General features: G+C 43.4%; 1 protein-coding gene across 2 annotated transcripts in view; it reads right to left on the bottom strand.

The window, feature by feature from the left end:
* Positions 1-9,380, bottom strand: part of SOS2 (SOS Ras/Rho guanine nucleotide exchange factor 2) — a 113,346-nt gene extending 103,966 nt beyond the window's left edge. The window contains exon 1 of one of the 2 annotated variants that reach the window (XM_003901771.5): positions 9,005-9,380. In XM_003901771.5, coding sequence (XP_003901820.3) covers positions 9,005-9,091 — 87 coding nt within the window. In that variant the 5' untranslated portion in view covers positions 9,092-9,380. The remainder of the gene's footprint in view (positions 1-9,004) is intronic. The other variant, XM_031668129.1, reaches the window with a different exon arrangement.
* Positions 9,381-14,836: the final 5,456 nt, after the last annotated feature.

Raw genomic sequence — 14,836 nt, 5'->3', positions numbered from 1 at the left:
GGGACAATATTAAAGAGGTCAGAGAGGTAAAAGCAGGAGGTGGGGCAGTCCCAGAATGCAGAGGACCTAGTAAATCTTTGGGAAGACTAACTTTTATTCTGAGAAGCACTGAAAGGGTTTTGAACAAAGGAGTGAAATGATCTCACTTATCTCTATTGTGTTTGGAGAAAAAAAACCCCAAAAACTAAATAGGGCAAGAGTAGATGAGCAGAGACGAGTTGAAAAGATATTTCAATATTCCAGGAGATTGGTGATGATGACTTGGTTCCAGGTGGTAAAAGTCAAAAAGTATAAAACGGTAACTATAGTTATAGTTTGAAGTAGAGCTAAAAGGATGTGCTGACAAATTAGATGTGTGGTATAAAAAAAGACAATATTCAAGAATAACTTAAGATTTTTAGTTTGAGCAACCAGAAGGATGGAGTAGCCGTTTATTGATATGTGAACCACTACAAAAGGAACAAGTTTGCGGGGGAAGAAAAGGATTCAGTGTTGGCTGAGATGCCTATGTGGAAATATCAAGTAAAAAGTTGGCCGGGCGTGGTGGTTCATGCCTGTAACTCAAACACTTTGGAGGCTGAGGAAGTAGGAATGCTTGGGCCCAAGAGTTGGAGACCAGTTTGTGCAAAGTTTTAAAAAAATTGGGCCTGGGTGCAGTGGCTCACCCCTGTAATTCCAGTACTTTGGGAGGCCAAGGCAGGCAGATGACAAGGTCAAGAGATTGAGACCTTCCTGGCCAATTGGTGAAACCCGGTCTCTACTTAAAATACAAAGAAATTAGTTGAGCCTGGTGGCGCATGCCTATAGTACCAGCTACTTGGGAGGCAGGAGAATCGCTTGAACCTGAGAGGTGGAGGTTGCAGTGAGCCGAGATTGCACCACTGCACTACAGTCTGGCGAAAAAGCGAGACTCCATCTAAAAAAAAAAAAAGAAAAAAAAAATTAGCTGGGGTGTGGTGGCACACACCTGTAGTCCAGCTATAGAGGGGTGGCGGTGGATGAGGTGGGAGGACCACTTGAGTCCAGGAGGTTAAGGCTGTAGTGAGCTGTGATCTTGCCACTACACTCCATCCTAGGTGATAAGAGTGCAACCTTGTCTCAAAAAAAGAGTTGAGCATCCATGTTTAAGAAAGAGGTCTGGCCGGGTGCGGTGGCTCACGCCTGTAATCCCAGCACTTTGGGAGGCCGAGGCGGGCGGATCACGAGGTCAGGAGATCGAGACCATCCTGGCTAACACGGTGAAACCCCATCTCTACTAAAAATACAAAAATCTAGCCGGGCGAGGTGGCGGGCGCCTGTAGTCCCAGCTACTCGGGAGGCTGAGGCAGGAGAATGGCGTGAACCCAGGAGGCGGAGCTTGCAGTGAGCCGAGATCGCGCCACTGCACTCCAGCCTGGGCGACAGAGCGAGACTCCGTCTCAAAAAAGAAAAAAAAAAGAAAAAGAAAGAGGTCTGAGCCAGAAATGTAAATTTGGTAATTATCAGATATAGATTATATGTAAAGCAATGAGGTAGGATGGCATCTCCAAGGCAGTAGGTGTAAACAGAAATAGAAGTCTGAAAAATGGCCAGGCGCAGTGGCTCACGCCTGTAATCCCAACACTTGGGAGGCCGAGGCGGGCAGATCACGAGATCAGGATTTCGAGGCCAGCCTGGCCAATATGGTGAAACCCCATTTCTACTAAAAATACAAAAATAAAATTAATGATATGGTGGTGTGTACCTGTAATCCCAGCTACTTGGGAGGCTGAGGCAGGAGAAGTGCTTGAACCTGGGAGGCAGAGGTTGCAGTGAGCCAAGATCGCACCACTGCACTCCAGCCTGGGTGACAGAGCAAGACTCTGTCTTGAAAAGAAAAACACACACACACACACATATATATATATATATGTGTGGTCTGGGGGAGGTCAGAAGGATTTGATCAGGAAGATGAGGAAGAATCAAGGAAAGGGGAACTAGAAGGAATATTCAGAGAAAAAAAAACCCTGAAAGCTTGATGTTCTTCTGGAGCCAAATGAAGAAAGGATTTCAAAAGGAGAAAGAGATCAACTGTAAAATGCTGCTAATAGGTCAATTACGAAAGAACTATAATATACTTTGCATGTAAGAAGTAGTGTTTGGCAGGCAGGTGGCTCACTCCTGTAATCCCAGAACTTTGGGAGGCCAAGGCTGGAGGATCACTTGAGTCCAAGAATTTGAGACCAGCCGGGGGACATAGCAAGACCTTGTCTCCACAGAAAAATAAGAAAATTAGCTGGGTGTAGTGGCACATGCCTGTAGTCCCAGCTACTCAGGAGGCTGTAGTGGGAGGATCGTTTGAGCCTAGGAGTTGGAGGCTACAGAGAACTATGCTTGGGTAGCAGAGCAAAACCCTTTAAAAAAAAAAAAAAAAAAAGAGAGAGAGAAAGAGAGAAATAGTGTTTGAGTTTACAAAATGACCTAATGAAGAAGAAAATTGGACTACAGAAAACTTTACTTAGAAGAGCTAATACTAGTCCTTATATCTAGATCTTGATATTATTTTCATCTTGTTGCTTCACTTCTACATGTTAAAATGTGAAGTGTGTAATACTTTATCCATTTGAAAAAACTTTGTACTAGCATAATTTTTATGTAAAAGAAGAAAATAATGTTTTTATGGACATGGGGGTCTCACTATATTGGCCAGGTTGGTCTTGAACTCCTGGCCTCAAGCAATCCTCCCATCTCAGCCTCCCAAAGTACTAGGATTACAGGCATGAGCTACCGCACCTGGCCCATGGAAGAAAAGAATTTTTGGTTGTTAATTGTTAACATGAAATAATGCTAAATCCACTAGTTACATTAAAATTCCTTTTGATTCAAATATGCAGGATATGGCCGGGCGCGGTGGCTCAAGCCTGTAATCCCAGCACTTTGGGAGGCCGAGACGGGCGGATCACGAGGTCAGGAGATCGAGACCATCCTGGCTAACACGGTGAAACCCCGTCTCTACTAAAAAATACAAAAAACTAGCCGGGCGAGGTGGCGGGCGCCTGTAGTCCCAGCTACTCGGGAGCCTGAGGCAGGAGAATGGCGGGAACCCGGGAGGCGGAGCTTGCAGTGAGCTGAGATCCGGCCACAGCACTCCAGCCTGGGCGACAGAGCGAGACTCCGTCTCAAAAAAAAAAACAAAAAAAAAACAAATATGCAGGATATAATCAAACTACTGTTCCCTTGAAAGAGAGTCCATGGTTAATATAAAAGACATATACTTGATTTATGTCAAGTGGTAACACAGGTAATGCTTTGAATACTCAGCATAAAACACTTTAATGGAATATTATTGCTCCAAATATACCATACCAAAATTAAACCGAAAATAGAAGGCTACTTAATCACGGCTGACAGGGAGCCAAGTACAGCAAGTTAAAGTACATTCCTACTGCTCATCTAGTTCTGGCTGAACTCTTCGGGTCAGTTTGGGTCATTATTAGTTTGGAATAATTCCAAATGACTCCCTCAAGTTCTACTGTTATATTCAGCGGCTTTAGGAATTCCACAACAGGCCTCATGTCACAAAAAATCACAGGATCTCTTATTAGTTTTTGGCTTTGACTTGAAGTAATCTTTTCAAAACGCAATTCTGATCGAGTTAATCTAATTACTTTGCCATGTAAATACGAACCCAACAGGACTTCCTATTCTCAGGTGAAGACCTTAACTCAGTGTACCTACAGTCTACCATACATCTACTTATTCTTCTTGTTTTTTAAAATAAGTCATTAAATTCAGAATCTGAGACCTATTCAAAACAAACAAATCATGTTCTTACTTTCCCCTCAGCCTCAAATCCTTTCCCCCGCCCCTTTTTTTTTTTTTGTGAATTCTACTGATCTTTCAGATAATTGTTGACTTCCTTAGTGTCTGTCTCTCTGCCACAGCCATTTAGAACACAAGCTTTATGACAGCAGGGGCTCTGCTAAATCTTCCGTATCAGACACTGCAGAACAGTGTCTGCAGCCAGGCGAGGTAGCTCACACCTGTAATCCCAGCATTTTTGGAGGCCAAGGTGGGAGGATCGCTTGAGCCCAGGAGTTCAAGACCAGCCTGGGGACAGTAATATCAATATATTTGAATATATCATCCAGAAAGAAGCACAAATCTTGCTTTCTTAAAGTCTTCTTTGACTCTCATATATCAATGACACCAGTCATATTTTCTCAGATCACCCTGTACTTTCCTTGTGGGCCTCAGGAAAGATCCAGTGCTATCTTCTAAAACAAACTTCCAAGAGACATTTGTACAAACGCAGAAACACTAGGATCTCAGTAGAATTTCACAAAACCATTTTTAAATCAAAGCCCTTACCATTCTTTTTCCTTGCCCTAGACTGCTATTAATGAACCCAGACATTCTCTCACACCTCTTGCCTTTTAGATATCTAAGAGCAAATTGTCACAGGGTGGGGAGGTCGATATTTAACCTGAATCTAATTGGACTCAGGAACAAAGTAATTCAACCAATTCTTTCTACCTTTCTCTGACATTTATAACTACAGCTGGCAAGAAAACAGCCATATTTTTTTCTATGGCTAGCCTGGTGAAAAACACCTTACTGAAAAGACATCTACAAAAGAAATATCAGGGACTGGCCGGGCGCGGTGGCTCAAGCCTGTAATCCCAGCACTTTGGGAGGCCGAGACGGGCGGATGGCGTAAACCCGGGAGGCGGAGCTTGCAGTGAGCTGAGATCCGGCCACTGCACTCCAGCCTGGGCGACAGAGCGAGACTCCGTCTCAAAAAAAAAAAAAAAAAAAAAAAAAGAAATATCAGGGACTGTAAAATCTGATAAAATGATTTTGAGGTATATTTCCCATATGAAGAATGCTGATTTACCTCAACATACAATCAAATAACACATGCATATAGTACCAGGGCATTTCAAAGACACAGGTAATAAACTGCATTTACAAATATATACCATGCTCTTTTTTCCCCAAGTAACACGATAGCTTCAATGATCTTGGGGAGCAGTGGTGAAGGCAATTATGTTCTTGGCTCTTTTATGGAATTTAGCAGTAATGTTAACAATCCATGCATTATCCATTAGTAGTGTCATTTCACTCTGCTTTGCAGCTCTCTATGTTTTTAAATGCTCTAGGTGAGGTTCTGTTTTAAAAGTTAAAGAACAAGCAAAAAGCTACAGAACACTACATTTCTATTTCCAAAATTATTTTTCCATAAATCTATTTGTTTATCTCTGTGTTTCTTTTTCTTTCTTTCTTTCTTTTATTGAGACAGAGCCTCGCTCTGTCGCCCAGGCTGGAGTGCAGTGGTGTGATCTCGGCCCACTGTAACCTCTGCCTCCTATGTTTAAGTGATTCTCCTGCCTCAGCCTCCCGAATAGCTGGGATCACAGGCATGCACCACCATACTTGGCTAATTTTTGTATTTTTAGTAGAGACAGGCTTTCGCCATGTTGACCGGGCTGGTCTCGAACTCCTGACCTCAGGTGATCCACCACCTTGACCTCCCAAAGTGCTAGGATTACAAGCATGAGCCACTGCACTCAGGCCATCTCTGTGTTTCCCTGTAATGCAATGAATATTTGAGGTTGATTTTTAAAAAATCCCTTGCATTTTCAATGTTGACAATGGTGACTTTGTCAAATACATATATACGAATATATATATGGATATATACATGGATATAGATATAGATATCCAGTTTTCATAAAAATTAGCCAAAACTGGAAAATAAGCAAAAGAGAATACTGGGTGTGTTTCAGTACAGTGCTATGCTTGAATCTTTCATTAATTTCTATTGATTGAGCTATTTTACACATCTGTAAGATTAGGTTACAGATTTTTGGCACATAGAGACGCAAGTAATTTTTTTTTTTTTTTTTTTTTTGAGATGGAGTCTTGCTCTGTTGCCCAGGCTAGAGTGCAGTAGTGCAAACTCGGCTCACTGCAACCTCCACCTAGCAGGTTCAAGTGATTCTCCTGCCTCAGCCTCCCGAGTAGCTGGGATTACAGGCACATACCACCACGCCTGGCTAATTTTTGGTATTTTTTTAGTAGATACAGGGTTTCACCATGTTGGCCAGGCTGGTCACGAACTCCTAACCTCAGGTGATCCACCAGCCTCGGCCTCTCAGAGTGCTGGGATTACAGGCGTGAGCCACCACTCCGGCTGAGATGCAAGTAATGTTTACCCAGAGGAAAAGATAACCCAAAGCCTATCTTTTATGTTTCTTGTAGGATATTAACTAATTCTGTATGTAACCCAACAGTCTTAATATTCCCTTATTAAATTGCCTATAAATACCTACCTCCTCAAATTTTCATATTAAATGACTTTAACATCTTACTATTCCCTCATTAAGTAATGGGCTGAATCAAAATCATTGATACATGCTCATTTACATTTGCATGGAAGTCATGACTTTACCTTTCTGAAAATTACATTCTAACAGTTTTAGACGTTCTACCAAGATGTCCAAGTTGACTAAACTGACACAGTCAAGTACATTGCTCCTTTCATAGACACACAAATATCCCTTACTGAACTCTGAGCTCAGAATCGCTATCTCATTTACATAAACCAAAACCTTAAATTTTAGAATTTCTGGTTTAGATGGTATACACCTTTGGAGGGGCCTTTATTTTATCTTTGTATTCTTAGGATCCAGCATCATGTCAAGTACCTAAAATGTGTTCAATAATGGTTAGGTGAATTAATGAAGCTAGAATACACCACATGTACAATGGCAACACCAACTGAAGGAGAGAGATATTCCAATCAAATCCTAGTTGTCTTTGTAACTATCTGGTCAGCTAGAGGAAGGATGCCAAGTTCTAGACACTCTCAATGTGAAGACAGAGACTCCCCCAAAATGGTAGAAATTCTCGTTTTACAAAGACAAGGTGGCTGATACATAACAGAATTTAAAACTTCCTACAAAGAAAAGAGTGAACCTTTAGCTCCCTAAGAGCTACAGCTCTTAGCAGGCACTATAGACCAACAAGTTGCAATGTCCTAAATACCACAAAAGTGGACATAATCTTAATTACTTTTAACAAAATTTTTCCAAAAATATTTTTTAAAATTTCCATACAAATGTACTTCAATTCCATCATAACAGTAAGTTAACAGAAAATGTTTTCTGAATTCACCTCAAAAGACCAAATTTTCTTAGATGTATTTACTTTATAAAGAACATACTAGAACTGTGGAATATGACATAGTATCTACAAGGCACCTGAGTTCCAGGAAAGCAAGCACAATGTATAAATGCAAAGTAATAGCATCAAAGCAATGGACTAGGATTGGATGCTAATCTTGGCTTTGTCTCTAGCCTAACTTGAAAAAAAAAAAAAAATCTGGGTCTGGTGCGAGGTGGCTCAGGCCTGCAATCCCAGCAGTTTGGAAGGCAGAGGTGGGAGGACTGCTTGAGGCCATAAGTTCAAGACCAGCCTGGGCAACATAGTATAACCCTGTCTCTATTTAAAGAAAAAGAAAACATAAATCTGTTTCGGGACATGAAAGATTATTAGAATCAAAGTTACCTACTGAACAAGTTATGCAACACACACTCAAATACTATTTGCTACCAGAAAATTATAAACGGGTACACACCTGCATCACACTGCCAACAATATAGGCCTACCTGATAACTACACTCACACTTCCCTGTGGTCAAAGGGCTAATTACTATCTACACATTTCCCCCTTTGCTTTTAATTCAGGCCAGAGTTCATTATCACCACTCAGCACACTTTTCATTTCTTCCCCTTTCCTTACAGAATTGGGCTGCACATGGAAGTAAGGTCAATTTAATACTTTAGCACTTAGTATACCAATGGAATAACTGTCTAGCTGCCACTAGTCATCTCTGCCAGGTTCTTTAAAAAGATACGACTTGGTGTTTGCCCTGAGGAAAGCAATACTTCCTTGTAAGAATTATGAAAATAATGGAAAATCTGCAACTCTCAATGCATGAGGAGAATGTCCTTAACTTTAAAATACACTACTTCCTTTCATTTATAGAAATTTAATGTATGAGGATATATTTTCCAAGTATAGTCTTTTAAATTAATCTTTATTTTTTCTTTATTATTTTAGAATGTATTCTTGGTTATTTTGCACAAAAGGCAGAAAGGACTAAGTCTGCATTAATGGCAAAGAAAGCCCCTGCTCAGCAGGCATGATAGCTGATCCCGCACCTATTCAGTCTTTAAATGTCTTGATCCTACAAAAGGATTTATTATAAAAATGATCATATGGTTAGTACCTAAATTCAGAAGAAGACCACCACCATCTACAGGAAAGATGCACCCTAGCAATGCACCCAAACGTGAAAGACTGATTTGCAGGAGTTGCCCCCTTTTTGTTCCTTAAAATGATTTCAAGTCCTAAATCGCAATTTGGTCGTGAAGACACCAAATTTTCTAAGGGTAATCTCTTGTAAACAGGTAAGACACCGTCTGCAGGAAGTGGGAAGGCGCTTTAAATTTACCTTTAGAACTGTAAAATGAATAAGAATATCATGACTCACTGACATTTCACACATGTGAAACATCCATATTACAAAAAACCATTGCCTCATAAGTGGATACCCTTGACAAGCAAACCGCCTAGGGGAAACACTCACAAAGAACTTAATTAAAAGTAATTACCCGGCCTGAAAATGTGCTTTTGTTTTAGAAACTGTCTAAATACCAGCGGGACTTTCTCTTGCCCGATTCCAGCCTGAGGACAACAAATTGGTCAACGGCGGAAGTAGCCTGACGAAATGACTGCAACATGAAATCCAGTTTTATGATCATAACAAAACCTTCCTTCCGGGACCAGGCAAAAAAACTTGAGAAACGTCCTTCAGAATGCAACAGGCAATTGTGAGCCCCCCCTTGCCAGCCAACGAGAAACTGCTCGGCCCCGGGACTCGAGCCCTGTGGGAGGAACAAGCTGCTCCCCGTTAGAAGCCCGGGGGACCACGGGCCCGGCCCCCAACCCGCCGGCCGCCCCGGCCCCAGCACTGACCTTCCGCAGGGCCGAGACCAACAGTCCCCGCCATTTCGGACTATTCTCCTCACTGAAGAACTCGTAAGGCTGCGGCGCCTGCTGCATGGCCCCGGCGACAGCGCCTCCGCATCGGGGGCAGTCCGCGGGCCGGGCGGGTGGCCTGACAGGCAGGGCGCGGGCCGCCTCGCCTCGCCGGCGGCCGCCGCCTCCCGCCCGGACCGAGGCTACGGCCGAGGCGGCTGGGAGGCGGCGCCGGCGGGCAGGCGGAGACCCCGGGGTCGACTTCCTCCGCAGGGGCGGCCCTCGCCTCCTGCAGTGCCCGCAGAGGAAGCGCGGCGACCCGCGAGTCCGGGCGACCCCCGGCGGTGACCTCCTTTCCCGGCGGCGCTGGCCCGCTTCTGGGGCGGCTCCTCCTCCTTTGTCTGGGTTCGCGGCCCGGCAGGGGTACAGCTGGCCCAGCCCCGCCCCGACTCCCGCTACGGCCGCGGCGGGCGGTGAGCAGCGGCGGCGGCTGCTTGTCTCCTCATCGCCTCCTCCCTGCCCTCCCAGCCGACAGCGCCGCCCGGCCCGGCCCACTCGAGTCACCTCCACAAAGCTCTGGGGACCGACTCGGAGTGCGCGTCGGGCGAGCGAGCCTCACTATGGCGCGCACAGCGCCGGCCGCCGCTGCTGCCCGTTTAGCAGCCGCACAGAGTGCCTCGGTGTCGCCGCCGAGCCCCGTGTCCCAGCAGCCGAGGCTCGGCCCGCCCCCTCGGCCCGGCGCTCATAATCCCGAGTAGCCCGAGAGGCCTAACACGGAGCATGCGCGCCGCGGAGCAGGCAGAGGCGCCTTCCCGGCGCTGGGGTGCGGGGCCTGGGGGCCCGGGGGAGTCCGCTTTTCCCGGGACTGTACCGGGGGCCGCTCCAGACTCTCCAGTTTGACTGCTTTTTCCCCATATGCCCCCTCCTTTCGACCTGCTCAAGACAATCCGAACTCGGTGCCACTCTTGTGGCGCCTCGAGCCCCAGCACTACCGTCGTGGGAGGCTGTACAGGGACGTGGAGAGAAAGGGTCATTCGGGCTGGACGGGATATTTAACGTATTTGTGCTCTATGTGGCTTGTTTTCATGAGTACTGTATGCTTATACAAATTATATACTATATATAGTATATCGTTAGGAGATATAGTAACTGTTTCTTAGGGTGATGGTGTGGGAACCGAGAGATGAGGCGTGGAAAGCCCTTGCCTGGTGGTAGGGTCAGAAGGGGCAGATGACAGTGACGTTGATCAAGCTTGAATTGAAAGGTCCGTCACTTGCACGGGCCCTTGTGCGTTCACAAAATCATATCGTTTTTACAAAACTTTCAAAAGATATTTTCGAATTGTTTTCTTAATCGTGTCTTCCAAATTGTGTAGGCTTCAGGTCCTACAAAACCTGGATTGGCCTCTGGGACACTCTCATTAGCAACCCAGAAAAGATCTGACAAGCTTTTCAGTTCAAAGAGGCATAGGCTCTGGTAACTTTATCATTACCACGAATTTCATCCCACTAGAGGCTGAGCACATTACTTTTAACAGGTTGTAAAGAAGATATCTTACTCCCTGTCTCTAGCCACCAGCAGTGAGAAAGGGAAAAGACGAACAGGGTACAAAAAATAAGTCAGTACTACAGTTCGGTTCCGGCATCAGTAGCTGAGCAATTATTCTCCCCAAAACATGCACCACTTTTTCATTTGGGTAAAATCAGAATGGCAGAGTTGGAAAATAAGATTATTTTTCTAATCCAAGTATCCACTTAATCAAGAATATCCTCTAATAAATGGCCATATCTATTCACATGTACTTAGGATAAAAGGTGGGATGGTGAAATGCTTGTATTTCTCCCATTAATGTTTCAGTCTGTGAGAGCAAAGACTTTGGCTTATATAGAGGGTCCTTAGTTTTCTCTCCTGTTCCCAGACTCCAGCTATAAACTACTATTCTGTCAAACTACTAGACCATGTATGTTCTCTTTACTCATAGGAGAGTAAAGTTGTTAGAAATCTCATTCTTGGCCAGAAATATCAGAAGGCTTTTCTGGGCCAAGTCAGGCCTGAAGACATATTTTGTTTAGCTAAGGCTGTATTTAAATTTAATTGTTAACATTTTAAAATCAAGGGGCTTCATATAAAAATCTGTATTTTCAGCTTCTCTTGACAAAGATCTGGCAACACTGGGGCCTACTGCATTCGTGCAAGAGAGTAATCAGCAGGCACTGGGTAGTGGCTGCCCTCTTTACAAAAGTATGCCATCCATTTCCAGTTGGCTATACTTCCCACCTGGCACTCTTCACCCTTTTATGTAACTTGCCTAGTCTGTACAGGCATCTGAGTTGTGATCTCTGGGCTGAGCAAACAGAAATGTGATCCACGTGCATGTGGAGGATAGTCCAAGAATGACAGCAGTAAAAAGTTTCCCATTCAGGACCGGGCAAGGTGGCTCACACCCGTAATTCCAGCACTTTGGGAGGCCGAGGCGGGCAGATCACCTGAGGTCCGGAGTTTGAGACCAGCCTGACCAACATGGAAAAACCCCATCTCTACTAAAAATACAAAACTAGCTGGGCAAGGTGGCGCACACCTGTAATCCTTAGCTACATGGGAGGCTGAGGCAGGAGAATCGCTTGAACCCGGGAGGTGGAGGTTGTGGTGAGCTGAGATTGCGCCATTGCACTCCAGCCTGGGCAACAAGAGCAAGCCTCCATCTCAAAAAAAAAAAAAAAAAAGTTTCCCATTCAGACAAATGGGCCATCTAGAAAAAATGTTGGATCCATACCCTATACACTACACTAGCACAAACTCCTGATATGTCAAATATTTAAATATAAACAATAAAACCATACAATGATTCATTTATAACCTAAGCAGAAAAAAGACACTTTCACTATGACACAAGATCTAAAAGACTGATGAATTCAATTTTTATAAATGTATGAGCCAGGCATGGTGGTTCATGCCTGTAATCCCAACAACTCCAGTGGCCGAAGTAGAAGCATAGCTTGAGGCCAGGAGCTAGAGACCAGCCTGAGCAACACAGTGAGACCCTGTCTCTTTAAAAAAAAAAAAAAAAAAAAAAAAAGGCAAAAAAATCACCAGATAAGCCAAAAAGAAAATGACAAACTGGAAAAAATATCTGCAACTCATTTTTGTGGGTTTTTTGTTTGTTTGTTTGAGATGGGGTCTCACTCTCTCGCTCAGGCTGGATTGCAGTGGCATGATCCTGGGTCACTACTACCTCCGCCTCCTGGGCTCAAGTGATCCTCCCACTTCAGCCTCCCAGGTAGCTGGAATCATAGGCATGTGTCACCATGCCCGGCTAATTTTTTGTATTTTTGGTAGAGACAGGGTCTCACCATGTTGCCCAAGCTGGTGCAATTCATTTTTGTAGTTATTTTCAGTAAAACATAAAAGAGCTCCTACAAATTAAAAGACTAAAATTCAATAAGAAAAACAAAGGGGCGAGGCACAGTGGGTCAACACCTGTAATCCCAGCACTTTGGGAGGCTGAGGCAGGAGGAGCCCTTGAGCCCAGGAATTGAAGACCAGCCTGGGCAACATAATGAGACCCCATCTCTATTTAAAAAAAAAAAAAAAAAACTTGTAAAAAAATTTAAAACACACAGAAAAAAGAAGACATAAATATGGCAAATGAGACAAGGTGCTCAACATCGTTGATCATTAGAGAAATGCAGATCAAAACTACAATAAAATATCATCTCCCCCAGTTAAAATGGCCTATATCCAAAAGACAGGTAATAACAAATGCTGTTGAGGATGTGGAGAAAAAGATAATCCTCTTTTGGGGGTTATACTGTTATCATTTTTCACCTATTAGAATAGCACAGATGAAAAAGTTTGATTACACACTATGATGGTAAAGATATGAGGAAACAAGCATTCTAATATGTTGTAAGTATATTAGGACTGTAAATTGTAAGTATATTAGGACTTCTGTCTAGGGGAACGACATAACATCAAAGTTTCCCTTTGACCTAGCAAATTCTAGGAATATGTCCTGTAGATATACTTGCTTTTATATGAAGTCACTTAGAGACAAGGTTATTCATTGCAGTGTTGTTTATTATACCAGAAGTAAAACAAAACAAAAAATGTCCTAGAAATAAACAGTTTAAATAATCAGTAGGAATAGGGGACTAGTTCAATAAATAATAGTAAATCCATACAGTGGAACCCATAAAGTTATTTTAAAATAACCACGCCTCTGTGGAACATTATCCAAGATATGCTGCAAAGTGAAAAGTGCAGGATGTATAGTACTGAAAGTATGGCTCCTCATACACTTTAAGCAAATGTTTATAGTTAGACTGGAAATTTTTCATTAAAAATACCTCTTAATTAGTGTTTTGAATAAGTACCATTTTCATGTGGTTGCAAATTCAAGTCACAATAAGGGGTCTGGACAAAGTTGGCTAACACCTATAATCTTATACTTTGGCAGGCCAAGGAGGGAGGCTCCTTGGCAGTATTTTCTTATATAAAATACTACATTTTACATAATTTTATTATATAAGCATTTGACTCAATTTCTCTGCATTTATTGTATTGGTCTGTTCTCATGCTGCTAATAAAGACATACCCAAGACTGGGTAATTTATAAAGGAAAGAGGTTTCAACAACTCATAATTCCACAGGGCTGGGGATGCCTCAGGAAACTTCCAATCATGGCAGAAGGGGAAGCAAACATGTCCTTCTTCACATAGTGGCAGCAAGGAGAAGTGCTGAGCAAAAGCGGGAAATGCCCCTTATAAAACCTTCATATTTTGTGAGAACTCACTATCATGAGAACTGCAGCATGGGCATAATCGCCCCCATGATTCAATCTCATCCTACCAGGTCCCTCCCACAAATGTGGGGATTATAGGAACTACAATTCAAGATGAGATTTGGGTGGGGACACAGCCAAACCATATCAGCAAGGCTACAAAGATTTTTGTTGCCACAGGGATGAAAACTGGGTGGCTGGAGATGAAAGGGAGATTTTTCACTGTGTACCTTTTTGTGACTTTTGTTGTTGTTGAGACGGGGGTCTTGCTACGTTGCCCAGGCTGGTCTAAAAACACCTGGGCTCCAGAGAGCCTCCCTCCTTGGCCTACCAAAGTAGTAAGATTATAGGTGTGAGCCAACTTTGTCCAGACCCCTTATTATGACTTTTGAATTTGCAACCACATGAAAATGGTACTTATTCAAAACACTAATTAAGAGGTATTTTAAATGAAAAATTTCCAGTCTAAATATTAAACATTTGCTTCTAGTGTTAAAAAACAAAAAATTAGGCTGGGCGTGGTGGCTCACGCCTGTAATCCCAGCACTTGGGAGGCTGAGGCTGGCAGATCACCTGAGGTCAGGAGTTTGAGACCAGCCTGGCCAAAATGGTGAAACCCCATCTCTACTAAAAATACAAAAATTAGCCAGGAATATTGGTGGGTGCCTGTAATCCCAGCTACTAGGGAGGCTGAGGCAGGAGAATCGCTTGAACCTGGGAGGTGGAGGAGGTTGCAGTGAGCCGAGATCACGCCACTGCACTCCAGCTGGGGCAAAAAAGGGAGACTCCATCTCAAAAAAAAAAAAAAAAAAAAAAATGCAAGTATTAAACACACTGATACTGTAAGAGGAAGGGCATATGTATACATAACAAAAAGCTTAATCACAAATTTGTACTGAAATATGCTAATTATCATGTTAGTAATTTTTTTTTTTTTTTTTTTTTGAGACGGAGTCCTGCTCTGACACTCAGGCTAGAGTGCAGTGGCGCGATCTCGGCTCACTGCAACCTCTGCCTCTGGATTCAAGTGATTCTCCTGCCTCAGCCTC

This window comes from Papio anubis, chromosome 7 (genome assembly GCF_008728515.1).
Source record: "Papio anubis isolate 15944 chromosome 7, Panubis1.0, whole genome shotgun sequence".
Taxonomy (NCBI): Eukaryota; Metazoa; Chordata; class Mammalia; order Primates; family Cercopithecidae; genus Papio; species Papio anubis.
Note: the sequence above shows the minus strand (reverse complement) of the source record. Positions and strands in the feature narration are given on the sequence as shown.